We start from the raw sequence: 27,148 nt of genomic DNA, 5'->3' as shown, positions 1-27,148 counted from the left end.
CGTCCTTTTATCTTCAGCTTCAAACATGTACTTGGCTTCATCTTCGTATCTGGCAGATTTCACAATAAGAGTGTGTCTCTTTCCCTCCACCAGGAGCTCAAACTTGTCGTCGTTCGACAGCTCCTGAGATCCCTTCAGCCAACGGAAGCTTTTGGGCTCTCTAGAAATTTCCAGCTCAAACTTGGCCTCGTCCTTTTCGTACACGTGTACGTCGGCCAGAGGCGTAATGAACGAGACTGGGGAGCTCTGTTGGGTTCAGACACATTCAGTTAACATCCAGGCTCACGTATAAGACTTCGGATCAGTCTTAAGAGTCCCAAAAGAAAACTCAACAAAGAAGTTCTTGGTATAAACAATATAATAGCATTTACTACGAGCGTGTAAATCACTATTACATCGGATTAGTTCTGACCCGAAGACGACAAGAAGAACGTTAAGATTTAAAAGTGCTCAAGAAAAAAACCTTGTTAAGACAAGAAGGTAGTGAACGCTCACCCTTCACTTTCAGGTTAGCGGAACACTTGGCGTTGGCTGCGGTAAAGCACCAACTCGCCCGGTTTGAGGCACTTTGCAGTTATACAAGACCAGAGTGTGTTTTGGCGCCGTCCTCCACGATCTCCACGTCCTGCAGACGACCGACAAAACTTTCAGTAAAGAACATGAGGACTCAAAGAAAAGTGATTCCGAGGTCGATTCACTTTCATTTGTTATCAGGAACATTTGTCTCAACGGGACGTCCGAGTTAATCAGAATGATGACAGTGAATGGAACCACCGGGAGGAGGGAGAACATTCTGCTGAGGTGAATCTTAAAGAGAGCTACGGCGGACGGACTGAGGGACTTCTCCGTTCGTTTCCATTGGCCGTGGACGTCGTCCTCGCTGAGGCTCGACCTCAAATCGAGCGGTCTCTCTCCTCAAACACCTCAATGCCGTAACACCGGCCGATACCACTTTGATTTGGCGAGCTGGCGTTTAAGAGAAGGGGACAAAAATTCTCACTGAAAGAAGTTCAAGAGATTTAAATATTCAAACAAACACAAACATTAGACAAATACTTAGACAGCAGACACTGTACAGAAGGTCCGTATAGAGAAACCTCCTTTATTGTGCAGCCGGTTCGTAGGAACATAACAACCAAAGGGCTCCAACGGTGGCCGTTAAAGTACTTCGGTGATCCGGTCAATGTTGGTGCTGAAGGTAGACGGCTACAACACCAGGTCAATTCATCGGGATCAGGGCTGACAAAGTTAACACGATAACGCAAATTTGTTTTAACGTCATTAATTTCTTTAACGCAACTTGTGATTTTTAGGTTATGGCATGTTGGAAGTTAGCACCAGCCTCCAATCAAAAGCTGGTAAAATATGCAAGTGGCTGCTAGATATGCTTCACTTTCCAGCCCATAAAAACAATGGTAATCTATTGAGTGTCTGGTAGATTTTGGCATCCACCAAAATCCATACAAAAACATTCCATTACCAAACATGTATAACCATAGCAACCATAAATTTACAATAATATTAATAAACATAAAAAAACAACAGAGCCAATAGAGTCAGACTGCTCGACAAATGACTTGGAACTGCATTAACATATTAATATTATCGCATTTTGAGGAACATTATCGTAGGCAAGCCACAACCACGAGAACAAATATGTGTAAATGTGTAATTTTTAGGGCTGTCAAAGTTTACGCGACAATAACGCAAATTTGTTTTAAAGCTAGAGCGAAGATACCGGCATCATATGAAACTCACTTGTGATTGTGATACAACTTGTGATTTTTCGGTTGTAGCGGTTTAGTTAATCTATAATAATACATCATCATTTATTAGTGGATTAGATTTTGTTTTATTAATCTGTAAAGTGACTGACGGTATTAAATAAATGTAGTGTGGTGGACTCAAGTAAAGTGTAAGTACCCTTAAGTTGTACTGAAGTACAGTACTTTAGTGAATGTACTTTCCACCACTGGTAATAGTAATGTGTAGCAGTTAAAGTATTATTAACATTATATTATATTAATTTACTTTATATATTGTACTTTTGTTCTTTTTCTGACGAGACACTCCAGACAAAAAATGTTTTTTTTACTGGTCAATTTAGAGATTTTGTGTGATTCTGCTTCCATAACACGTCTTCTGTCAGACTAGTGGAAAGAAAACATTTATTTTACTACTTTGTCTATTTGTGTCTGTAGATTTCTCATTAAATTCACCAACAGATAGCATTAGATAATGCCTCATTTACATATTTAAACTAGGGCTGTCAAAGTTAATTTGTTTCAACGCCACTAATTTCTTTAACGCATTAACGCCACCGATAGTCATGAGCTCAGTTTTAGAGCTAGAGTGAAGATCCTGGTATCGTATGAAACTATAGAACCTGATGAATCCATCGGTACCAACCATGTCATACTAGCTTGTCATTAAGGAGGTTAAATAACGCTCCTAACTTACGTGAAATTTTGGCGAGGAAAAATTTGAAAAAGTTTGAACAGATAAAAAAATTGCGATTAATTTGCGATTAAAAAGAACCTTCCGAGGAGCCATTTTGGTTGTATGTGGACCTATCAGATTATTGAGGTGGCCACAGTTCTTCAAAATGCACTGAAGACAATAAAGGGGTTTGTTTCTTCAAAGAGGGGATCATGAAGACCCTCTGAAGATCTTCAAGAGCACCACAAAGAGACAAACAAAACCAGACGAAAGACACAAGTGACGGTTGGAAGAAACACTACAAGAGACGACTGATATCCCCAATTTGGAGACCTTTGACTCCTGTAGTGTCCTTCCACCATGTTCGGCGTGGCGGAGTGATGAGAAGACACCACAGTACAGGTGATGATGGTGGGAGTTAAGAGGTTGATGAGGATGGGGCTTGTGGTTGTGGTTAGGAGGCGGAGCAGGTGAAGAACTTTGTTTTTACCTTCAATGTGAAGCGTTGCCATCGTCTTGTCTGTCCCGCAGTCACATACGTACTGTCCTTTGTCTTTGTCCACAGCTGGTCTTGAATACAAGGGCTCTGCGTTTGCCCTCGGCCTTAATGGCCACCACCTTAGAGGGCTTGATCTCAGCCTCGTGTGTGGTACCACATGACATCCACGTCTTTGCTGAGCTCGCAATCTAGAACCACCTGGTCTTTCTCCACCGCGGTATAGTCCTGCAGCTTAACTGTGAAGTACGCATCGCCCTCTGGAAGGGGGGAAATGTTTGGGTGTGACTCTCCAAGGCACACATACAACACATAATACGACGCACATGTTACAAACCATGTATATGGTCTAAGACAGTCAAAACAAGACGAGGAACACAAATGGACGACATACGACTCAGAAGAACAACGTTGTTACAAACAGACAATGAGGTTGTTTTTGGTGGACGTGTACAGAGACAAACATGGACACACTGTACAAATATCTGTGGGGATGAAGAAGACACACTGAAGAAGACAGCGGTTATTCTGGGTTTACACTATGACCGTCAGGTTGGCCATGGATAGGAATTCCTTTGGCCTCAGGCCTTAATTTGGCCAAGTATCATCCAGAGTTCACTTCCTTCCAGTCTCGAGCACGTGGTTTCTTTCCGTCGCACGGCGACGTGACCACCGTTCTGCTGCGGTGGATCTTAACGGTCATCTTGTACAGGTAACGGGGATTGTTTTCTCGTGAGAGAGCTCCAGTCTCGAAAAGAGCCGTTAATTGCCTTCCTTCACAGTTTGGTCCTTTATCGGCGAGATTAAGTTTGAGCCTGATACCTAAAAGCGTATTAGTAAAGCATATTCATATGAGTTAGTTTTGGAAGAGGAAGGCAACCAACTCAATGAATGAAGTCAGAATCGTAAAGCTCTTCCAGCACTTACCCTCCACCGTGAGGTCTCGCTGGGAAGTTTTGCCCAAAACCGCAATTGTATATTTCGGTCCTCGTCATCAAACTCACAGCAGTTTTATGATCAGCATATGCTTCTTTCCATCATCGATTGATGTCATACTTTGGTCTGGGGGTGATGACATCAGCATCTCTATACCACATGACCTTAGAGACATCCTTCGTGATGGTGCATTCAAACTTAGCCTGTTTCTTTTCAGGCACAGGAAACGTCCTTCAGCGGGACAACAAAGTCCATCTCGATTTCTGGGTTAAAGGTGACATACAGGTACAGAACATTGAAGAACACAACACAACACAGCAACAGAACAGCAGTGGTCAGGTTTACCGTGTACACCCTGGTCTGCAGTACTGGCTGGTACCCCTCTATGGGTCTACAAGTTTATGGACTCCTACCAACGGGATATCAGGGGTATTTGCTATGGACTGGGTCCAAACTGAGTATATGTCTGTGAATTTGTGGCTAAATTGTTCAACTAATAGTCAGTGGTCATGTCTATAATGTTAAATCCAGCGGTACATGTCCACCAGGTCAGCAAGGACACTAGGGGTCGTACTGCTCCACTCAACTGTCCATCATTCTTGCTGGTTCTTCATGAAACATTCAGCAAAAGTTTCGTCATTGTTGAAGGACCAGTCCAGCATCTTGGAGAAGGACCAGTTCCAGCATCTTGGAGATAGGACCAGTCCAGCATCTTGGGAAGGACCAGTCCAGCATCTTGGGGAAGGACCAGTCCAGCATCTTGGGGAAGGACCAGTCCAGCATCTTGGGGAAGGACCAGGTCCAGCATCTTGGAGAAGGACCAGTCCGAGCATCTTGGGGAAGGACCAGTCCAGCATCTTGGGGAAGGGGAACCAGTCCACCATCTTGGAGAAGGAACCAGTCCAGCATCTTGGGGAAGGACCAGTCCACTATTTTCGGGAAGGACCAGTCCACCCTTTTGGGAAGGACCCAGTCCACCATCTTGGGGATAGGACCAGTCCACCATTTTGGGGAAGGACCAGTCCACCATTTTGGGGAAGGACCCAGTCCATCCATCTTGGGGAAGGACCAGTCCAGCATCTTGGGGGAAGGGAACCGGTCCACCATCCTGGGGGAAGGTACCAGTCCACCATTTTTGGGGAAGGACAGGTCCACCATCTTGGGGAAGGACCAGGTCTATCAATCTTGGGGAAGGACCAGTCCCAGCATCTTTGGGGAAGGACCAGTCCACCATCTTTGGAAGGACCAGTCCAGCATCTTAGAGAAGGACCAGTCCACCATCTTGGGGAAGGACCAGTCCAGCATCTTGGGGAAGGACCAGTCCACCATCTTGGGGAAGGACCAGTCCACCATCTTGGGGAAGGACCAGTCCAGCATCTTGGGGAAGGACTAGTCCACCATCTTGGGGAAGGACCAGTCCACCATCTTGGGGAAGGACCAGTCCACCATCTTACTCGTTATTTTAACCCTGACCACGATCTCTTTGTAAACCTAACCAAGCTGTGTTTCTGGACATTTGTAGGAAAACAAACGAAAAATGAGGAATGACTTTTAGATAGATATCATACGAACCGTTGTTTGAAGATACGTTCACCAGTTACCTCGTTTTTATGACCGTCGGACAAAATCAACCGACTGCTTTTTGATTTCATTTTTATTAACTCCATAAACTTTGCTGAATTTAAGTGATTGACCCATTCCGTGTTGGTTTAACTAATAAACTGGCCACTGAACGTAGATTTAACATACAACATTTAACCCAGACGATACAAACATACTGTAGAGTCCAATCTGACGTGAACAACAGACAGGTTTTCTGTTTAAAAGACAACAAATAGAAACAACAGAGACAGGACGCCACTTTCCACCAGTGGAAGTCGTCGGGATCCCATCGCTCCTCGTCGCCCCGGTAACCATAAAAGTCTCAATGAATGGTGCAAATAATGAATTTGGACTCGTCAACCTTATTAAATAAAGATCTAAGGTCCGCTCTCACGTGCCCATAAAGCTTATTTTATTGCCCACGGGACCTTACACCTTTATTTTTTACAGCTAATACTCCTGAAATCTACGGACACATTTGTGATCCCGATCCCGGATACCAGGTCTTACCTTGACGTTGAGCATGTCGCTGGTTTATGGCGTTAAGAGCCTGGTAGGGACACTTCTCCGGCCTGATCCAAACTGGCAGTTTTTCAGAGTGAGTCTACGCAGGCCACCCTCCATTTGGATGTCGCAACATCTGGTGGAACACATTACAGTACATTTATACTATAGAAAAAATTAGTGAACAGGGAGTAGTAAAATACATGCGTTAAGAATAGGGATGAAACGATACCATTTTTTTCAGACCGAGTACAAGTACTTACATTTGGGTATCTCTCCGATACCGAGTACCGATACGAGTCTCTGTGTCTAAAGGACCCTTGTTAACAGCCAGCTGGAGGGTGTGTGAGCGGACACACGGCTGGCTGGGGAGTCCCGCATTACAAGGCAGGTGCGCCGCCACCTCTTCTAGGTCGGCTTGGGAAAGGCTCGGGGGGAAGGTGCTTCCCGGGGGCCGTGGACAAAGTGTCCACCGGGGCAGACTGTCCTCGTAAAAGGTGCCAGGGGTCTGCGCCGATGTCGGCAACCCACCCGACCCGTCTGGAAAACACGGACAAAGTAATCTAACGCACGCGCAAGTCAGAGGTTGCAAGCAAAACCACGTGGTGCAATGAAAGTGAGGGCCGGCGCGCGCCGGCTGAGGTGCATCCCGGCCCAGCGGGGTCGGGCGCACCACCGGCTCGTTTCGCCCGCACCGTCGAGGAGGTGGAGCGTGAGCACGTACGATAAGGCCCGAAAGACGCTGACTTTAACGTCACGTTGCCGTAAAATGGTATCGGTGCCGTTTACATAAGCATAGTATCGGCCCCGATACTAGTATCGGTATCGGCGCATCCCTAGTTAAGAATAATTTTCATCATGTCCTACCGGGGATCTGGTCAAAACCTCTCCTTTCAGCTTCCATTCTCCAGGAACGTCCTCCTCAGAGATCTCCGTCTCAAACATGGCGTCTTCCTTCTCAATGACCTCAACGCTGGCCAGGGGCTTCAGGATCTCAGCCTCCCGCTCTGAGAAACAGATTACATCAGTACTCAGAAATATCACCAAATGATAGAAAGTATTAGAGAGAAGTTAAAGGAAGGTAGATGGAGAAACCTCCTAGCGTTAGCTTGGCGGTGTAGACGCGTCCTTCCACCTCCATGGCGTATTCTGCTACATCCTCGGGCTGACATGTCTTGATGATGAGCGTTCAGCTGATTTCCGTCCTGCATCATCTCGACCTTGTCAGAAGGAGTAACCTCTTCCTCTCCTTTCAGCCACTTCCAGTTGGAGTGTCCTTGAAGAGCTCGCATTTAAACGTTAGCGGCAGCCTGTCGGTTTCACGTGCTGGTCTCTCAGCGGTTTCACAATCCAATCTTTGGATGATTTCTGTTGGAGTTAAACATTACTGAGTCAGTGTCCGTCTTGATCATTAGAGACACAATGTGCACCATGAAGATACTAAATATTATCAGAGGTGGGACCAAGTCCTTGTTTTATAAGTCACAAGTAATGTCGGGTTCAACACTACACGAGAATCCAGCTGATATTGTGTCTGATTCCTCCCGACGATCGCCAGCAAAGCCCTGATTGTTTGATGGATCTAAAGATCACCTTTTCAGATGTTGCTGTGGTGTGAGGTATGTTAAGAGCTATCTTATTACAGCACAAAGTCCTCCTGTAAACACCCGTACTGATGCACGTTACCGGTTCAACGTTCTGTCATTTCTACCGATGATTTTTGACATTGGTTGTCGTCTTGACGTCCTCCTGGTTGGCCACCTCACACGTGTAGAGGCCGGTATCCTCATCCCGTGGTGTTCTGGATGGTCACAAGGCGTGCTGCAAACCGATGATATTGATCTGGATCTTACCCGCCTTCTTCTTCAGGAGCTCGCCGTTCCTCTTCCAGATCACGTCTCTCTCTTTGTTCAGCTCACAGGTCATATACAGAGGCTGACCCTTCAAAGGCGACGTGTCCTCGTCCAGCTCTTTGATCCACTTCACCGGCAGCTCTGTGACAGCAGGAAAAAACAATCAACTATTGGACATCAGATCATTAGAGGTACGACCTTGAGTCTTCTCCACGCCAAGTATCTTTGAGACACAGAGACTGGGGGGAGTTTCCTGGTGATATCTATGAGTTAACAGTTTGACCCCATTGACCTGAGGTGATATAAATACCTTCAACGATGAGCTTGGCTTTACAGGATATCTCCTTGCCGGCGTTCTTGGCGATACAGGTGTATTCTCCGGTGTCCGCCAGCTGGACGTCGATAATGTCAACTTGCGATCTTTGCCGTCAGACGTGAACTTGTGTTTGGGGTCCTCGCGCAGGTTACTGTCTTCTTTCATCCACGTGGTGATGGCGGTGGAAGGGCGACACCTCGCACTCAAACACCGCCGACGAGCCGATGGACTCGGCTTCCTTCAGCACGATGTTCTGGATCTTCTTGATGAACTTCAGGGGGACGGCTTTGAGGCTTGAACCCTCCGAAGGGATCCTCTGGTGGCGATGGGCCCTTTCCACCGGGCTTCAGGCCGCGACCCCGGCCTTCTCCAGGGGACGGCGTCTGCTTGGCTAAAACACAACGTGAAGACAATCAGTTAACATTTGAGTTTCAAGAAGGATTCTGCGGCTTCACCACACATCAGACCGGCAACACGCCATCCAGAGTTATGACCACGCCCCCTTTAGAGGGGAACCAATCCCGTGTCCCTCATAGATGGTAACAGAGTAAACAGAAGAAGTTGAAACATCCCCAAAAAACATTAGACAACTATTCGAAAAATATTAGTAAAATATGTACAAAAATTGTGAAAAATATCCAAATAAATATCTGTAATAAAAGATATGGAAAAAATCCCAAAACATATGTGAAAAATATTCACTAAAGTATTTGTGAAAAAATGTCCGAAAAATTGCCAAAAAAGTTCTTAGTTAAATATGTGAAAAGATTTTGGAAAAGAAATTCGAAAAGTGTCCAAAAAAATATTATAATTTTTTTTTTAAATCCATAGACGTAACAGTAAACAGAAGAAGTTGAAATATGTCTCCAAACTTCTACTTCTTAAGGTATCCTCAACGCTCAGGGTAAGATCGCTAAATAATTATTAGACATACGTATAAAACAAACGTTTGTATAACAAGAGGTGAATGCAGACAAACTTGTCAAAATTACATCCAAACATACGTCAGATCACATTGAAGTCTATGAGATCTTCTGTTTTCTGTCCCCCAAAAGGGGGTGTGGCCTTGACTTTTACCCGTATGTGGTGGTCTGATGTAAAACAGGAAGTAGAATGTAAACTGTGAGGTGTATGAAGACAACTTACGTTTCAGTCCTCTACCTCGACCTCTTGCTGCTTCCTCTGCCGGTTGTCCCTCTGTTCAGAAACAAGTCAAAATGAATGTGCAGCTCACGCTGTGATCACACGTCCTCATACATGAACATGATGTGTAACGCACGGATAGATGAACATGAAGAGATGGTGAATATATGAAACAGCTTAATGAAACACACCGATGAGTAATGTATGATTACAGTGATTTACACCATGAAGACACGGAACAGATACATAATGATGAAATGAGAACACATGTTGGACTGATGTCGACGGTCGTGTCTAGAAGGGAGCCCGCAAAATTGCAAAATCTGATCTGCAAAAACTCTGGCGAGACTCGCTGCCCGACAACCCGTCCTAACCTTTAACTATTCGAGGTCAACGCCTAAAGATCTCGCGAGAGTTTCCCAGTTTGCTGGTTCCCTTCTAGCCACTACCGATGGAGGACGATATGGACACACAGCGCCAGACATGAGAGGAAGCGATGGACCAGACGCTGACAAACAGAATGATGATTAACGTCAAGACAAGGAAGAGATGGCGTAAAACCGCAAGATGTGATGAGGTGAAGATGGTTTAGATGGAGGCATGATGGCGGGGATGGGTAGAGGTTATTCAGGGTTTGTCTCGGCCGTCACCAACCGAGTTGGAGCCGCCACCATCTCACCTCTCCTGTCACCCCCGGGACCTCCAGAGCACCTTCCTCTCCTTCACCCTCCCAGTCTTCCGAGCCGCCACTGTCCCGGGGAACCAGCTCCCAGCCCCAGACCTCCTCTTCCTCCTCCTGCTCCGTCTCTTCCTCCTCCTCCTCTTCGACCTCCTCCTCCGGCTGGGTGGCGACCTTCCTCATCTGCACGGCTCCCGGAGAGACCTCCTTCACCAGGGGGATCCGGCCTTTTGGCTTCGCCGGTTTCCACCGCCGCCGCCTCTGGCGACGGCTTCTTCGGGGACCTTTTTGAGAGCCACCGCGTCGACAGAGTCCTTCGGTGAAACCGTTTTAGGAACCTTTTTAAGTCTATCGACACTCAGCTTCTTCTCAATGGGGATCGTCTCTGCTTCTTTTAGCTTCTCAACTTTAGGAGATGGCGTCTTTTTCATCTCAACCTTCTTCAGGTGCTCTAAAGGCTTCAGAGCCACCACTTCTTCTTTCTCCTCTTTAACCTTGGGCGTGACTAACTTCTTCAGCTGCACCGGTTTGGGCTCTTCAGGGAACCTTTTCAGGTTTCTTAACCGGCGCCGGAGACACCTTCTTCTCCGCTGGAGCTGCCTCGACCACCTTCTTCTCCGCTGGCTTCTTCTCTGGAGCCTCTGGGATCTTCGGTTTTGCTTCTGGCTCTCGTTCTTTTGGTTTTTCCTCTGGACTCATTGCGGCGGGCGGCGCAGGTCGTCGGCTTGGCGTCCTCTCTTTCTCCTCTGCTGGTTTCTTCTCGGGCTCTGCAGCCTCTTTGGACGGTGTGGAGAGAGGGCTTCAGCTTAACGCTCTCCACCTCTTGCTCCTGAGTTGGGATTTTCTTCACCTTGGTGGGTGCTTTGACCTCCTCAGGCTCTTTCTCTGGAGTTTTCTTTTATCTACCGGCTTTAGCAACCTTGACTGGCGGCTCCTTCACCTCCGGAGGAGCTCTCTCGGGTTTCTTGGGCGGTTCTTTGGTTTCCACCTCTCTGGGGATCCTCTCCAGCTTCTGGAAGGGCAACAGCGTCCCGGTCTGGCCTCTCTTTTCTGGTCTTTCTCCGGCTCCTCAGCTGGTTAAACCGGCTTTTCAAACGGTTTTAGTTTGACCACCTCTGGTTCCGCCTCATCTGAAGGCAGTTTTTTCACTTTCTTCAAGGCTGCACTCGGCGGGGCAGGGTTCTTCTTCCTTCGCGTCTTGGGGGTTTTCTTCAGAGCAATCTTTTCTTCTGGTTTCTCGTCTTTTGGAGTTGGTTTCTGGCGGGTCCATACGTCTTTAGGAGCTTCTTTCTCGTCCTTTTCTTTAAGCTCCATAATTTCTGGCTTCTTCACCACGTCTGCTTGTCTCGAGGTTTCCTCTCCTCCGCTTGTCGTCTGGTGCGACGGACAATCTCAACAGCCTCCTCTCTCTGCACCATCTCCTCAACGTTAAAGATCGTGGTCCTTGTGAACCGTCAGAAGTTTCAACTCCTCTTCTTTATGGGGGACCGACGGGATCTTCTTCAGTTTGATAATCTCCTGCTCCTCTTCCACTTCTTTATGACTCGGGTTGTCTTCCTCAAAACTGGGAATCTCAAACGTCCCCTCCTCCTCCGTCTGAATTTTTACCTTTTTTGTGCAGAGAATTTCTACGGTAGCAAAGGTTTGCAATTACTATTGACACTTAACTGGTGACAAAACCACAGACTAATCATTTACAAAAGAGACAATATAGAATAAAAAAAAAAATCCAATTATTTAAATATAAAACTAAACATGGACAACAGTAACAGACGTCGAAGAGGACAGACGACAAACAGAAAACATATAGTAGTTGTATATAATCTCTGGAGACGCGGGACAGGATTGGTGGCATCCGAAGCGTTCTGGTTTGTATTCCCAGTAGTATTGACCACTCACGTTTGAGCAGGCTTTGGCTGAATGCAGGTAAACCGTGCGCGTGGAGAGCAAAAGAGGCGGAACGCATTGCCCAAATGCAACCTGGGAACCCACCGGCTATTGTCTGGACAATGATTTAGCTTTTTATTGGTTTCAAAAATGATCTTGTAAACTGGTGAAAACAATCCGGTCGTTCAAGTAGTCTCTCAACTCCAACTCCCAGGTCTCGCATCTCAAGTTGCTAATCGGACTGTAAAACAATGAGCAGCACACGGAAAAAGGAGGTCTTGGCCCGACTATCCGCTGGGCTTCACCAAGAACCAAACAGCTGCTAGAAGGCGCTGCAGTAATCCATAATCCACAGCGCTGCTGTTTGGGCGCTGATGTTGCAATGGAACGAACAATTGACTTTCACTTCTTAGCGATATACGTTTCTTTGTAAGAACAGTCAGAAAACATAGCCCCGTGCTCCAGAGGTTTATCCGTCATCAGACAGATAACAGATGGGTTCCAGGATTGTGTGTATTTACATTTTAAAAGTTTTTAATTGCTTTTAAGAATTATCTAATAAGCCAATCAGAGCTAATTAGAGGTCAACTCCCAACATCCTCTACCTGGGATGTTATGAACACAAACATGAAACCCTGGTGTAGTTTTTAGATTTAGGTGTGCAGTGTTAGCAGAATCAGGGAGGTGGTTGGGTTTACTGTAATGTATGTCGTGAGGTGAAGCGACGAGGTAAATCGGTGCGTCCTACCTTTTCTGACTCCTCCCGGTGCCTTGTGGACGGGTCCCTTGGTTTCATCTAAATACAGAGGAATAGTTCAGAAAGGTGTTAATTAGGACATTTAATCAGTCATGAACAACAATTTCACCGATTTAAAAAAATGGGAAGAGCTTACCAATCACATTCAGAAATAATGAATATTCTACTACAGGACGTTGAGGGTGAAGTTGTGACTGTGTCACGTGATTTAGTGGAATGACGTGAGAAATGGTGTCAGTGAAGACAAAGAGCTGAAATGAATTGTCCAAGAACAAATGTGGCATGCTCGCATTGGATTCAAGGTCAATGAATTAATGACCACAACATGAAAAGACCAACAAGGACTGTACTGCTGCTAAAGGTCCTAAGAACCTGGATAACACAGGCTGACAACCCAATCAACCAATGGAAACACACAGTGGGGTGGGGGGGGGTGATTTAGTCAACATTTGCAGTGATGAAATAAGATGTGAAAAAGATGGAAAAGCTCCAACAAAAGAGTACGTTTCAATCTCAGTCCTTCTAATCCCTCTACCTGTTTCAGGAGTTATCTTTTCTACCACGATCATTTTTTTCTTCTTCCACAACCTTCTTGGTTTGTTCTTCGGCCTTCACGACAGGCTTTGGCATTGGTCACTTCAAGTATACCAAAAAGAGGGAATAGAAGTAAAGTATCACCAAAAAACACACGTTTCTCTTCTTTCTAAAAACGCACAAGAACTACTGTCTGGATACCTGGCTTTGCTTCTTCTTGTGGAGTAACTTTCTTCTCCAACTTCTTGGTTTTGTCGGTGACTCTTCAGGCCTTTTAGCAGCTTCTGAACTTTGACAGCAGCCTGCGGTTTGCTCTCTTCAAAGTACAAAAGGTATACAAGGAAGTCAACAGAAAGCTCTACCACAAAGAGCTCGACACCAAAGAGAAGCTCATATTCTATGTTTAATAAAGCATTGCGTTTCAAAGATTCAGGGTTGCTCAAGAGTGACAATTCTTTTACGAATGCCTTCAGAGAAAAAACACACAACATAAACACACAGTAAAGAGAGAAGTAGTGTACCTTCTACAGGAGCAGCTGGCTTTACAGAGCTTCTTTGACTTGTGGCAGAGATTCCTTCTCCTTCACAGGAACTTTGGAAATGAAATTACAGGACAATGAGAACCTCGACAAGAGTGACGAATCATGCAAAGACAAACAACAACAAAAAGAGAAGGTCCACGATGGAAACATACAAAGTTTAAAGACGGAAGAGATTCCCACAAAACATCTCACCTCGTCGACAGCGAGACATTAACAGACACAACAAACAGGAAATGAAACTGTGGTGGTTTAGATATCAGGTGATAAGAAACCAAGAGAGACCGTCTCTTCGGCGGTTCTTCACAATGAGCAAGAGTACAGTTCGTGCCCAAACAAAATGGGTGATGTGACATGATATCCTCTGGGGATGATGATGACAAAGAGGTATGAAGTCCTTAAAGAGGGTGATAAACGAGGAGGTGCACAACGATGTTTGGTGCTCAGGTGCTCAAAAAACACGTGCTCGGTGACACATAACAGTTTTCCCTCTATACCTCTGGAGGATTCTTGATGTTCTGCATATTCCTTCTGGTCCCAAAAGATAAAACCCCTGGTTTCTATGACGGACCTGAAGCCACCCTCGAAGCTTCTCCATCCTCTCTGCTCACTGGTTTCTAAACTTCACCTGAGGAGGGGCGTATCACGGACGTCCCTGCTCTCAGACGAGACTTCCCGGTGGCACCGTTCCTGAAAGAGTTAGTATAGTCTTTGGTTTGGTTTCATCGGTTACTGGCGATTTCTCGACTCGGGGCTCATGCAAAGGCATCGCATCAGTATCAGCTAAACTCTTTGGATGGTTTTGTTTTTTCTCATCATTGTTTCATGTCTCACTTTTCTTGGGTTTAACTAATTTCGTTGTCTTTCCGAAGCATCCTGCCCTTTTTGGTGTCGCCTCAACAGCGACGTAACGGCGGGTTTTCTTTCGACTTGTTCCCGTCTTACTTGGTCCTGACCAGTGATTGTTTTTGCCTTTCTTCTTCATCTTTAAAGTCTCGTTCAGCTGACAATTGTTTTAATTTCATCTTCTGTTGTGATTCTGTCTTTGAGGAGAAGTTCTCTTTTGGTGTATTTTTCGCCCTGTCGGTCTGCTATAACTGATTCTTTAGACGTCGCCTCGGTTGCAGGCGTTAATGCAGCTTTGCCTTTAATGTGTTCAAGCTTTATTTTTGTTCCTTCGGCAGGACTAACTGTGGCTCTTTTATCTTTAACCGTGATTATCTTACTAACAGGATCAGATTTAGTCTGTTTTAGAAAACTCTGTTTGAGCATCTCCAACAGTTCTGGGGTATTTGTCTGAAACATCTTGCCGAGCGGTACTCCCTTAGCGGTGGACTCTGCTCTGGTTGTTTCTTACCGGAAGTAACTTTGGAAGTCTTGTCACCAAGTATTTCAACCTTTGATTTGCTTTCTTGTACTTTAAACTCTTCAGGTTTGATCTAGCTTTGTGGCTCCGTCTTTCTTTAAAGAAATATCCTCTGCCTCCATTTTTCTTGAGGTAACGTCTTTTACGAGATCGTAAGGGGAATGTACCTTTGCGGAGTATCTAATATAACATCTTGTTCTTTCACAATTAGTGGTTTTTCATATGCAACACCCAGTACGGGTGTCCTTGAGGCTTTTCTTTCTATTTGTTCCTGTTTTGTTTCTACATTCGGAGTAACGCTGAGAAAAAACGTCTTTAACGGTGTCTGTTTTAGGACTGAATGCCTTCAACTGTAACCTCTCCTCGGCTTTCAGAGAGGTCTGGTTTCTTTGTACGATCACATCTAACTTCCTCATGTCTTGTTGAAGGTCTCGAACAACTCCTCAGTTTTAGCATCTTCTCCTACCGATGTTTCTGGAGTCTTTTGGGGAGTAACAGCCGACACTTCTGCCTTTGTTTCTGTTTTGTTGGTGTTGGTATTGTCTCGTCAACAAATGCAGTTTTTTAATTGACTTGTGTCTTCTTTTAACTGAGTATCTTTATCTGTAATCTCTCGTTCAAGCTAAACGGTCTCTGGAATTCGTGAATGTCTTACAAGAGAAACCTCAGCGGATTCATAAACGTCCTCTTCCTTGATGCAACGTCTTTAACAAGCTTGTCAGGTATGATCAATCTTTGGAGGGTGTCTGATTTAACATCTCCTTCTTTAACGATGAGATTGTTTTTCAGATGCAAACCTCCATCACAGGTGCAACTGAAACTGTTTTTTCCACTTTTGTTTCCATTACTTCGATTGGAGCAAACACTACCGTATTCATCTTTAACTCTAACGGTGTTGGGCTGCACTTCTCCTAGGGAAAACTTCTGTCCTTTCTCCTTTCAGGGATTTAAGATTTCTTTGACTGAATGTCTTCAATCCCTGTGTCCGTTACCTCTGTCAGAGAAGTGGCCTTTCTTTCAATTTGTTCCTGTCTTATAGGCAATTCCTCTCTAACGGCAGAAAACCGTCTCTAATCTGAGCTTCAACTAGGTCTACTTTTAGACATGACTTGTTCAACTCTAGTGTCTTTCTTGTCCCTTAGAGTCTCCTTTGTCTTTAGAGAAACGTCATCCGACTCAAAAACATCCTCTTTTCTTGACGCAATGTCTTTAACGAGCTCGTCAGGTGTGATAAACCTTGGAGGGTGTCTAATTTAACATCTCCTTCTGACACTATCAGAGACCTTTCAGATGCAACGTCCATCACAGATGCCACTGAAACTTTCTTATCCACTTGTTCCTGTTTAGTTTTCTGTTCCTTTCAATGGAGTAACACTACCGTATTCATCTTATAACTACGACTGTCTTGGACTGCACTTCCTCAAGGGAAGTTTTTGTACCTTTGCCCAATCTTTGGCCTTTCTCTTTTAGGGGTTTCTTTGTCCTGGACATCTTCAATACTAATGTCAAACTTCAGCCCTTCTTCTGTTTTAGTTGCGTCTTTCTCTTTCGTCTTGAACGCATCTTTTTCCATCAGTATGTCTGTTTTTGTTTCCTCCATTACAGGAGAAACTGCTGTCTTTGTTTCTATTTTTTGTCGTCTGTCTGGTTTTGTCCATTACTAGAAGTTTTTCTGGTTTAGCTGCACCTGAAACATTTCCTTTAACTTCAGATTTGTCTGGTTTATCTTTAACTTCCTTAGTTTTGGCTTGTTCAACTGTAATATGTTTGGAGGTATCTGATAAAGCATCTCCTTCTTTTACTATCTGAGGTTTTTCTGATGCAACCTCCATCGCAGCTGCTTCTGAAAACTTTCTTTTCCACTTGTTCCTGTTTTGTATCCGATGAGTATACACTACGTATTCGTGTTTTACAACGACTGTCTTGGACTGGATCTCAGCTGTTTCTTCTTTAGATGGTTTGTCTTGCAGAGCTGTAACCGAATCCTTTCTTTCGATTTGTTTACGCTTTTATTGTTTTGTCTTTACAGTTGGAGGGACTCTGCCACTTTCATCTAGAATTGGTTTAATCTTATGAGTTTTGACTAATTTCTGGTCTTGTTCTTGAGATATGTCATCTCTGACTTCCATCTCAGGTAAAAACTTCTGCTTTGTTTCTGTTTCCTGCCTTATTTCCTTCTTTTTAAGAGTAGCAATTTGTCTGTTTTGTCTTTTCTTTGAATCTCCTATTGGCTGAATATCTTCAACCATCTTTGCTGACTTTTGCGATTTTTCTTTCTTTGGATGAGCGGTTTCAAATAGTGTCTCTGTTTCTCGGTCTTTAACAGTTCTTTCAGTTTTAGCATATTTTTCTGGAGCATCAGACTTTGCATAGGTTACTTCAGGCTCTGAGGCTACGCTGTCAACCTGATCCTGTCTTTTTAGGGTCTTCTTTTCCACGAGAGACACTTTTTCTGTTTCACTTCTAACTGGGACTAAGTTAGACCTGATTCCTTCAACTGAACTTACAGAAATGTCTTTGATGTCTACATCCCTCATTCTTTCAACTTGTTCCTGTTTGATTTGTGTTGCCTCAAAAGGTGTAACACTACCGTATCCATCTGTAATGCTGACTGTCCTGGCCTGGACTTCTTCAACTGTAGTCTTTTTGGCTGACTTTTGAGCTCCATCTTTCTTAGGAGAAACAGTCCCAGTTTCCTTGGCAGCATCTACCCTCAACAATTGCTCCTGTTCCTGTTTTGTTTTCTTGTCTTCAGTCAGAGGAGTTTGGCCTTTTTTATCTTTAATCGAGACAACAACTAACTGGAATTCATCATCTATTTTATCTCCAGTCTTTGGTGGCTTCTGTGATCTCTTTATCTTTGGTGTTTCTTCCTTCGAGAAGCTCAGTTCAGACTTAGGAAAAGATTCTGCATATGGTACGGGTAACTCAACCTCAGATGCATCTGAGACGTCTCTTTTAATTAGTTGTGCTGGTGCTTTTGGTGTCCCATCTTCAATAGGAGTCACTTTTACAATTTTGTCCTTAACTGTGACAAACTTTGATGTGATTTGTTCGTCTGCAACCACTTTAGTTTTAGCTAACATTTGTTGTTTTGATTCCTTCTGAGAAATAATCTCTGACACATCAGTTTCCTCATCAACTACCTTTTCTTGGATTTCTGCATGTTCTTCAGGAGCTACTTCCAGTTCTTTAGAAGTTTCCTCCGTTAAAGGTGTAACTGAAACCTTTCTTTCGACCTGTTTCTGTTTTGTTTTTGCTTCTTTAACAGTACTAACTTTAAAGGTTTTATCTCTAACAGTGCTGACCTTTAGCTGGTCATGTTCAACTACAATCCGTTGAGGTTTCTGTTGTCGTTCTTGTGGAGATACTAAATCGCTCTCTGTCGTATCAACATCCTCATCAAACATTGTATGATCTGTGATAAATTCAGGCTTACCATCTTTGACAGGAGTCACTTTTTTAATTTTATCCTTAACTGTAACACACTTTGATGGGATTTGTTTGTCTGCAACCTCTTTAGTTTTGACTTTTAACTTTTGTCGCCTCGATTCCTTCTGAGAAATAATCTCTGATTTATCAATTTCCTCATCAACTGCTGCTAATTCAGTTTCTCTGGTTTCTGCATGTTCTTCAGGAGCTACTTCCAGTTCTTTAGAAGTTTCCTCAACTAAAGGTGTAACTGAAACCTTTCTTTCGATCTGTACCTGTTTTGTTTTTTCTTCTTTAACAGGACTAACTTTAAAGGTTTTATCTCTAACAGTGCTGACCTTCAGCTGGTCGTGTTCAACTACAATCTGTTGAGGTTTCTGTTGTGGTTCTTGTGGAGATACTAAATCGCTCTCTGACGTATCGACATCCTCATCAAACGTTGCACGATCTGTGACGGATCTAGTTTCTGCACGTTTTTCATGTGTACCATCTTTGATGGGAGTCACTTTTTGAATTTTATCCTTAACTCTGACAAACTTTGATGGGATTTGTTCGTCTACAACCTCTTTAGCTTTAGCTAACTTTTGTCCTCTCTTCTTCAGGGATATTGGTAATTCTTCAAAGGAATCAGTTTCATCATCAGTTTCTCTGGTTTCTGCATGTTCTTCAGGAGCTACTTCCAGTTCTTTGGAAGTTTCCTCAACTAAAGGTGTAACTGAAACCTTTCTTCCGATCTGTTCTTGTTTTGTTTTTGCTTCTTTAACAGGACTAACTTTAAAGGTTTTATCTCTAACAGTGCTGACCTTCAGCTGGTTGTGTTCAACTACAATCTGTTGAGGTTTCGATTGTTGAGATACTGATTCACTCTCTGACGCATCAAACGTTGGACGATCTGTGACAGATTCTTTAGTTTCTGCACGTTCTTCATGTGTACCATCTTTGATGGGAGTCACTTTTTGAATTTGATCTTTAACTGTGACGAATTTTGATGGGATTTGTTCATCTGCAACCTCTTTAGTTTTAGCTAACTTTTGTCCTCTCTTCTTCAGGGATATTGATGTTTCAGAAGGTATTTCTCCAAAGGAATCAGTTTCCTCATCAGTTTCTCTGATTTCTGCATGTTCTTCAGGAGCTACTTCCAGTTCTTCAGAAGTTTCCTCAACTAAAGGTGTAACTGAAACCTTTCTTTCGATCTGTTCCTGTTTTGTTTTTGCTTCTTTAACAGGACTAACTTTAAAGGTTTTATCTTTAACAGTGCTGACCTTTAGCTGGTCATGTTCAACTATAATCTGTTGAGGTTTCTGTTGAGATACTGACTCGATCTCTGAGGTTTTAATTTCAGTTGTTTCATCCATCACAGGCGTATCTAACCCTTTCCTTCCAACTTGTTCTTTTCTTGCTGGTTTCTTCTGTTTGATGAGAGCATCTCTATCAGTTTTATGTAATATCTGCTGTCTGTCTTTCTTTGGAGAAATGGCCTCTGAATCAGGGATCGCCTCTTTACTTGATTCTTTAGTTTTGTCTATCAGTAATTCCTCAGGTTTTATCTCTTCCTTAGGTCTTTCTGTTGGTGACGGCTTTATCTCCTTATCTCTATCCACTTTTTCTACAACGTCTTCTGCTGTTTTGACCCATTTTTCTGAATGCTGTCCTGCTGTCAGTGATTCTTTAGGAGTTAATTTGATCACTTCAGTAGACGTTCTTTCAGTTGGTTCTTGTTTCGTTACTTCCTTTACTTTAACAGGAGCGCCTTCAGCAGTTTCATCTTTAATCTTTGACTGGACATCGTCAGCTTTAACTTTGACTGGTTTCAGCTGTTTTTGAGTATCTTTCTCTTTAATCAACGACTTTCTTAAAAGTTTCTTTGTTTTCTGCTCTTCAGTGGGAATTAATTTATCTGTAACTTTGTCGATTTCATCTCTGCTGACCTCCGACTGAACTGTAGTTTCTTCAGATTTATCGTCTTCTATTTGAGGCATTTCTAACAAAAATGCTTGTTTTCCTTTTTCAGTTTTAAAAGTTCGATCTTTACTTGTAACCAGTTTTAACTGAGCTTCTTTAACTTTAGTCGCTTCAGCTTTGGCTAACGTTGGTTCTTGTTCTGTCGATGACTTTATGAATATTTTCTCAACAACAGGAGCAGTTGATGCTTTTCTTTCAGTTTGTTCCGGTCTGTTTTTTTTCTTTTCAGTCGGAGGGATGGCGAGTTGTTTATCCTCAGATGAAACTATCTCTAGTTTGTCTTTTAACATCTGTTCTCCTTTCTCTTCTATTTTAACCGCTCTTTCATCTTTAGTTGTGTTTTGTCCGGGGGTAAAACGCTCTACGGTTTGTTCTGGGGTAAAACGCTCTACGGTGTGTTCTGGGGTAAAACGTTCTACGGTTTGTTCTGGGGTAAAACGTTCTACGGTTTGTTCTGGGGTAAAACGTTCTACGGTTTGTTCTGGGGTAAAACGCTCTACGGTTTGTTCTGGGGTAAAACGCTCTACGGTTTGTTCTGGGGTAAAACGTTCTACGGTTTGTTCTGGGGTAAAACGTTCTACGGTTTGTTCTGGGGTAAAACGCTCTACGGTTTGTTCTGGGGTAAAACGCTCTACGGTTTGTTCTGGTTCTCCATCTGGTTCAGATTTAACGGAGGACTGTTTTTCTGGTTGCTCTCGTCTTGGTTTTGTCTTTTCTTTTGGTCTCACTTTGACATGTTTGTCTTCGTCTTCAACCGCTGTCTGACGTCTAACTTTTGGAGTTACATCTTTGATCTTTGTCTTTGATAAGCTTTCAGGTATTTTAAGGGTTTTATCAGTTTCTGTCTCCGATTCTGGGCGTTTGACTTCTTTCTCGGGATAAACTGAGGTCTCTGTGTTGGGTTCCATCTCGGTGGTTCCCTCCATCGGACTGACTTTGACCAGTTTATCTTTAAGTCGAACTACTTTGGACAAAATAGATTCAGGCAGAAGCTCGCTGGTTGACTTTTCTTTGGTTAGCTGTTCTTGTTTCACGTCTTTTTCTGGAACTGCCCTCAAATCTAATTCTTCTGTCTTTTCTACAGTCTGTTCTTTTTGTTTGGATGGTCGTATTTTCTTTTTAGAAACCTCCTCTGGTTTCTGTAATCTGTCCGTTAGTCCCTCACCTCCTCTAATGGATGTTTCTTCCTCCTCTTTATCTTTAGTCACTTCCTGTATCTCTGGTTTCTTAGACTCACCTTTCTCCTTTTGTATTTCTTTCTTTTGAAGAGTTTTAAACGCTGCCGACTGAATTTCTTCAATCTGATTTTCAGCCTCATGTGACATATCTTCTTTAGATTGTAAATCTATTTCTAGTCCGACTGGTTTCTTGATGAATGTTTTCTGTCTGACAGACTTCACCTCTGCTTCGTCAGATTCAACTATTCCAGGTTTGAAGGTTTCTGTTGGTATAAAAAGCTCAGAAGAATCAGTTTTTTGTGTCTTTGTTTCAGGTTTTTCTTGGTCAGTTTGCTTTAGTGCTTTTTCTAAAGGTTTACCGCCTGCCGAACTGGATTCTTCAGGTCTAACTGGTAATCTAGGTTGATCTTTTAGTCCTTGTCTGGTAATAAAACCTTTCTTCACTTGTTTTTGATCAGAAACTGAAATCTCTGGACTCTCATGTTGTCTTGTTTCTTTAGTAACTTCTTTAATGTCTTTTATTTCTACGATCGCTGTTGGAGAATCAGTTTTTTGGACAGAAATCTCTTTTTGTTTGGCTGGTACAGCTGTTTTCCTTTTCGTTTTAAGAGCCCTCGTCTTTAAACCGCCAGTATCCGATATATCACCACTTATTTCAGACGCTTCATCAGGTTCTATCATTAAAATCTCTTCTTGCGGTAGAGATGTAAGACTTTCGACCATAATTTCTTCATCATCCTTGTGACGTATTTCAGCTTCGTCCTCGTCTCGTTTCTCAGCCGTTAAATGAGCGGTGGCGGCAGCGGCCGCTGGAGGATGAACGATTTTTAAGAGGTGAGAAGAGAAAGCACCATGTGGCGGTGCCAAGAGGTTAGAGGAAAAAACAACAACACAAACACAAACATCTGGAGTTAAAGAAGACAAACAGAGATAATAAGAAGGTAGTTAAGAGCTGACGGGAGAGTCATTGTACCTCTCTCTGGAGACGGAGCAGCAACAATCGCTGTGGGAATCGTCTCGGCCTCGACTTCTGGTTCTTTAAAGAAGAATCAGGTTTTGTTTTAACGCAAGATGTTAACATTTAAGAGGAGAAAACAGAGGAAGAAAGACTTAAAACCACAAAGGGAAAAAAAAAAAAAGAAGCCCTTTAAACACAATGAAGTGTTGTATAAAGAGACGTTTAGCCACGGTGGTGGTTAAAGATTTAAGAGTTAGAGATGTTAGAGTTTCTGTTTGTACCTCTGGAAGCTGTTTGTGGGGAAATCCTTTTCTTCTCTGGTACTGAAGGTTTCGTCTGAACCGCGTCCTCGACTAAAATACGTGTTTCTTCTTTTGTCTTTTCAGTATCGAATCTCTGAGGACGGAGGTCTTTGGGTTCCTCTTTTTTCTTGTATTCGGTCACTTTTGGCTTCTGAAGTTCGACATCTGTTACTGACTCTTCTGGTTTTACCTCTTCTTTAGGTTTTGGTTTTACCTCTTCTTTAGGTTTTGGTTTTACCTCTTCTTTAGGTTCTGGTTTTACTTCTTTAGGTTTTGGTTTTATTTCTTCTTTAGGTTCTGGTTTTACCTCATCTTTAGGTTCTGGTTTTGCCTCATCTTTCGGTTCTGGTTTTGCCTCATCTTTAGCTTTAGGTTTTACTTCTTCTTTAGCTTTAGGTTTTACCTCATCTCGAGGTTCTGGTTTTACCTCTTCTTTAGGTTTTGGTTTTACTTCTACTTTCTCTTTAGGTTTTACCTCATCTTTAGGTTCTGGTTTTACTTCTTCTTTAGCTTTAGGTTTTACTTCTTCTTTAGCTTTAGGTTTTACCTCATCTCTAGGTTCTGGTTTTACCTCTTCTTTAGGTTTTGGTTTTTCAGCAACTCTCTCCTGTTTTGTATCAACTATCTTCTTCTCTTGTTTCTTTACCGACACCTTTCCTGGTGCACTAGTTTCAGAGTCTGGTTTAATTCCAGTCTCGTCCGTCCTACTGGTTTTCTCTGGTTTGTCTTTAACTCTGACTTCTCTCTGCTGGATTGTGATTTCTGTAATCTTTTCAGCTCGACTGTATTTTTCTTCTGGAATATCTGATATAATCTCGACGTCGTGGTCGATCGATTCCTCGTAGGTGACTTCAGTTTCTACCTTTCTAGCTTCTGTGCTGATAATAACTGGTTTTGTTTTATCGGTCACTGATGGGATCTTCTGTTTTACTGACTCGATCTCTTTGACTAGACTAGTTTCCCTGACTTCCTGTTGTCTCTCTTTGCTCTCTGTTTTAATGGTAATGCCACTTCTTTGTTTAGAAACAACCTTCCTGACTGAAACGCTGTCTTTCCTCTCATCTGTAATTTCCTCCGTTGGCGACTCGATCGTCCGGATGAAAGAATCTTCTTCTCTGGTAGGTTTCTCCTGCAGCGGTGTGACCTCCCTATCTGCGTCAGATCCAGATTCCTGGACTACAACTATGGTTTCTTGTGTTTTGGGGACTCTGTGTTTAGTCAACCTGGTTTCTTTCCTCTTTGAAGAGTCAGTAACAGATATCTCGCCTCTCAGCTCAGACTTTTTATCTCTCGCCTTTTCCGTTGTACCGAAGACGTCTACTTCTGACAACGACACGATGGTCTCGGCCATGCGAGCCACGTCGTCCTCGTACAACGCTTCGGCTTGTTCTTCCACCACCTCTTCGTGTTCCCACACCTCCTCCGTGGGCGACACTTTCTCCGTCACGTAATAGACTTCCTGTATCTTCTGAGCTCCTTTCCTTCGCTCAATCTTAACGAGACTCGTCGTCGTTCCTGGACGTTTTTTAAGAGGTGAAGAAGAAGAAGAAGAGGCGTCATGCGGCGGCGCCAAGAGGTGATGACAAAACACAAAGACAAGCATTAGTGTTAGGAGGAGACGACACAGAGATTAATCAGAGGTTAAAGTACTCCATCGGGTTCTCAGATGGTCGGTACCTTTTTCTGGAGGAGAGACTTTTATCTCATGTTCAACCTCCGACGGATGAATCTTCTCGATCTTCTTAGTTTCTATTTCTTTCAAAGAATGAATCAGTTTTTAATCCAAGACGGAGCGTAAAGATCGCAAAATATAATTTTAAAAGAAGAGAATTTAGACATTTAACAGACAAACATTTAGAAATAACCAGCAAACATTAAATAACACAAAAAACACAGCAAGAAGTAAGACCTCAAAGAGGGATGTAAGACGTTAAGAAACCTGAAGAAGAAGAAAGTTCAGTTTGGGTTCAGTTTACAGCCGGTGTGAAGACTCCGAACATCACACTCTAAAACATTAAATTGTTGATTGTTCAGAGAAAGATCAGTTCATCCTTGAGTCCAAGTGAACAATTATGCAAAATTTGAAAAAATTCAATCAAGGCTTTAGCTGAGGTATCGCGTTCACGAGGATGGGACGGACGGTAGGCGATTCGCCCAGCAGCAGAGCTACGCTTCCACCTTTTTGGACTGAAAGAGACGGCCAGACGCCAGTAAAACATCCTCCTACAAAGAGACGTACAAAAGTAAAACTAAAGTATTTCGTATTTTTTAGAGTTTCGTCTCTTTGCTTCTAAACTCTTTGGCTCAACTGGCGGTTAAAGCGGTGACGTATCCTCTCGTTGAATGCACCTGATTGGTCCCTGGTTCTCTGCTCGCCGTTTCAAACAGGAAACAACATGGCGGCCTGCCCATAATCTTTCTGTTATTACGTCTAAACAATCCACCAAAATCTACTTCTGAAAACATTTTAAGTGATAAATAGGCGATGGTGCCACCGCTGAGTCAGGTTTCATTTTAGAACTAGATCGTCTAGTTTAAGAGGTTTGGTCCAAGTTTCATGAGCCGGTCGCGTCACGCTGGACGGACTCATTTGAACAACGGACCGTTCCTGCCTTTTCATTTTGAAAGAGTAAAGGCCAATGAGGATACGCCAACACTCGGCCGGGTCAATCTATCAGACTTTTGCGTTCGTAGAGCTGACCGTCTGAGGTCCTGACAACAATCAATACATTTAAATGATGGTCGGCCTTTTTGCTTTAATCCAAACTAAAATCAACATGTAATGTTTTTGAGCGTGCGTGTCGATGCCCTACGGCGAGTGTAACTGTAACTTGACTGTTACCGACGGTTCACATGCATGAAGACACAAAGAAAGAAAGAGAGGTGTGCCTCGGCTGTACCTTTAGGAAGAGTTTCTTCTACCTCTCGTTTAGGTTTAGCTTCAGGCACCTTCTCAGCTGGTTTATCTACAGAGATCCTCTCTGCTGGTTTCTTAGGCGCCAGTTCAGGTTTTACTTCCTTCTCAGGAGTCCTCTGGTCTTCAGCCACCTTCTGAGGAACCTTTACAGGCTTCCTCTCAGGAGGAACCTTTTCCTCTGGTACTTTTTCTGGAACCCTCTTTGGTATTTCCTCCACTTTCCTCTCAGGGATCACGACCTTCTCCGGGACCCTCTCAGGGGTCGGAACCTTCTCCGGGACCCTTTCAGGGATCAGAACCTTCTCCGGGACCCTCTCAGGGGTCTTCTCTGGGACCCTTTCAGGGATCAGAACCTTCTCCAGGACCCTCTCAGGGGTCTTCTCTGGGACCCTTTCAGGGATCAGAACCTTCTCCGGGACCCTCTCAGGGGTCTTTTCCTTCACCTCGGGTTTCCCTGGAGGCCGTCTCTCCGGCACTGCTTCAAGTACTTTCTTCTCAGGTTCAGGTCCAGTCACCACTACCTGGTCAAACACCTTCTGAGGTACTTGTTCAGGCACCTCTTCAGGTACCGGTTTAGGTTTGGGCTTCAAAGCTTTAAGAGGGTTTGACACAAACAACACGCACAAGACATGACTAGAAAGAACCAAGAAACGTGCTGCCGCACAAATAAAGACACATTAAACTCAGCAGGGAGTTACTCAAATGATCCTTCTTAAGCAGAATGAAGTGCTGCTAGTCAAGGTCCTGGAGGAACCAGACCCAAAGGGACTCTGGGGACCTAACTTACATTATATCTAGTATGGAAATAACATCATTTAACCTTATCGTGGTAATTTGAGTAACACAACCCTGCTGGTTCACAGCAGACTCAAACAAAGTCTGATCTTGTTACTGACGAACGGTCCGTCAGGAACGTTTTAAGTACCTTTCTCTTTCTTTGTCGGCTCTTCTTTGGGAGGAACAACTTCTGGTTTCTTGGCAGCTTTCGGAGGCTCGGGTATTTTTTCCTCCACGGGAACTTTAAAGAGCACCATTCACAGACATTAGAAGCTTTTCAATGAGTCCAAGCTGAAGAGTTTTGTTAGAGACGGACCAACTCAAACACTCTATCGAGTGCAAGACAAGAAGAACTAAAACCGACAAACTGGACGTGCAGCCCCATCGCAGTAACATCGCAGTAACATCAGAGTAACATCGCAGTAACATCGCAGTAACATGGTGTTAGACGTTAGACAAAACCAAACCACAGAAGAAGCAGAAGAGGGTTTAAGATGAAGGTAAGAGTTCTGGTTTTAGTGTGACGGGTTACGGTAAAGATGAAGGAGTTTGCTTGCACAAACAAAAAGGA

The 27,148-nt window shown here is 43.6% G+C and overlaps 1 protein-coding gene across 1 annotated transcript in view; it reads right to left on the bottom strand.

The window, feature by feature from the left end:
- ttn.2 (titin, tandem duplicate 2) overlaps positions 1-27,148 on the bottom strand; it is a 229,072-nt gene that overhangs the window by 107,656 nt on the left and 94,268 nt on the right. The window contains 36 exon segments of the mRNA XM_037790082.1: positions 1-244; positions 492-541; positions 544-597; positions 599-625; positions 823-885; positions 887-966; positions 2,930-3,008; positions 3,010-3,084; positions 3,086-3,193; positions 3,476-3,577; positions 3,579-3,646; positions 3,649-3,750; positions 3,863-3,980; positions 3,982-4,092; positions 4,094-4,134; positions 5,984-6,029; positions 6,031-6,054; positions 6,056-6,110; positions 6,843-6,984; positions 7,073-7,166; positions 7,168-7,244; positions 7,247-7,289; positions 7,292-7,347; positions 7,693-7,971; positions 8,141-8,239; positions 8,242-8,335; positions 8,337-8,450; positions 8,452-8,537; positions 9,293-9,343; positions 12,604-12,651; positions 13,148-13,178; positions 13,180-13,221; positions 22,837-24,398; positions 24,561-24,638; positions 25,784-26,392; positions 26,726-26,818. Of these exon segments, the coding sequence (XP_037646010.1) occupies positions 1-244; positions 492-541; positions 544-597; positions 599-625; positions 823-885; positions 887-966; positions 2,930-3,008; positions 3,010-3,084; positions 3,086-3,193; positions 3,476-3,577; positions 3,579-3,646; positions 3,649-3,750; positions 3,863-3,980; positions 3,982-4,092; positions 4,094-4,134; positions 5,984-6,029; positions 6,031-6,054; positions 6,056-6,110; positions 6,843-6,984; positions 7,073-7,166; positions 7,168-7,244; positions 7,247-7,289; positions 7,292-7,347; positions 7,693-7,971; positions 8,141-8,239; positions 8,242-8,335; positions 8,337-8,450; positions 8,452-8,537; positions 9,293-9,343; positions 12,604-12,651; positions 13,148-13,178; positions 13,180-13,221; positions 22,837-24,398; positions 24,561-24,638; positions 25,784-26,392; positions 26,726-26,818 (5,045 nt within the window).

This window comes from Sebastes umbrosus, chromosome 13 (assembly GCF_015220745.1).
Source record: "Sebastes umbrosus isolate fSebUmb1 chromosome 13, fSebUmb1.pri, whole genome shotgun sequence".
Lineage (NCBI taxonomy): Eukaryota > Metazoa > Chordata > Actinopteri > Perciformes > Sebastidae > Sebastes > Sebastes umbrosus.
Note: the sequence above shows the minus strand (reverse complement) of the source record. Positions and strands in the feature narration are given on the sequence as shown.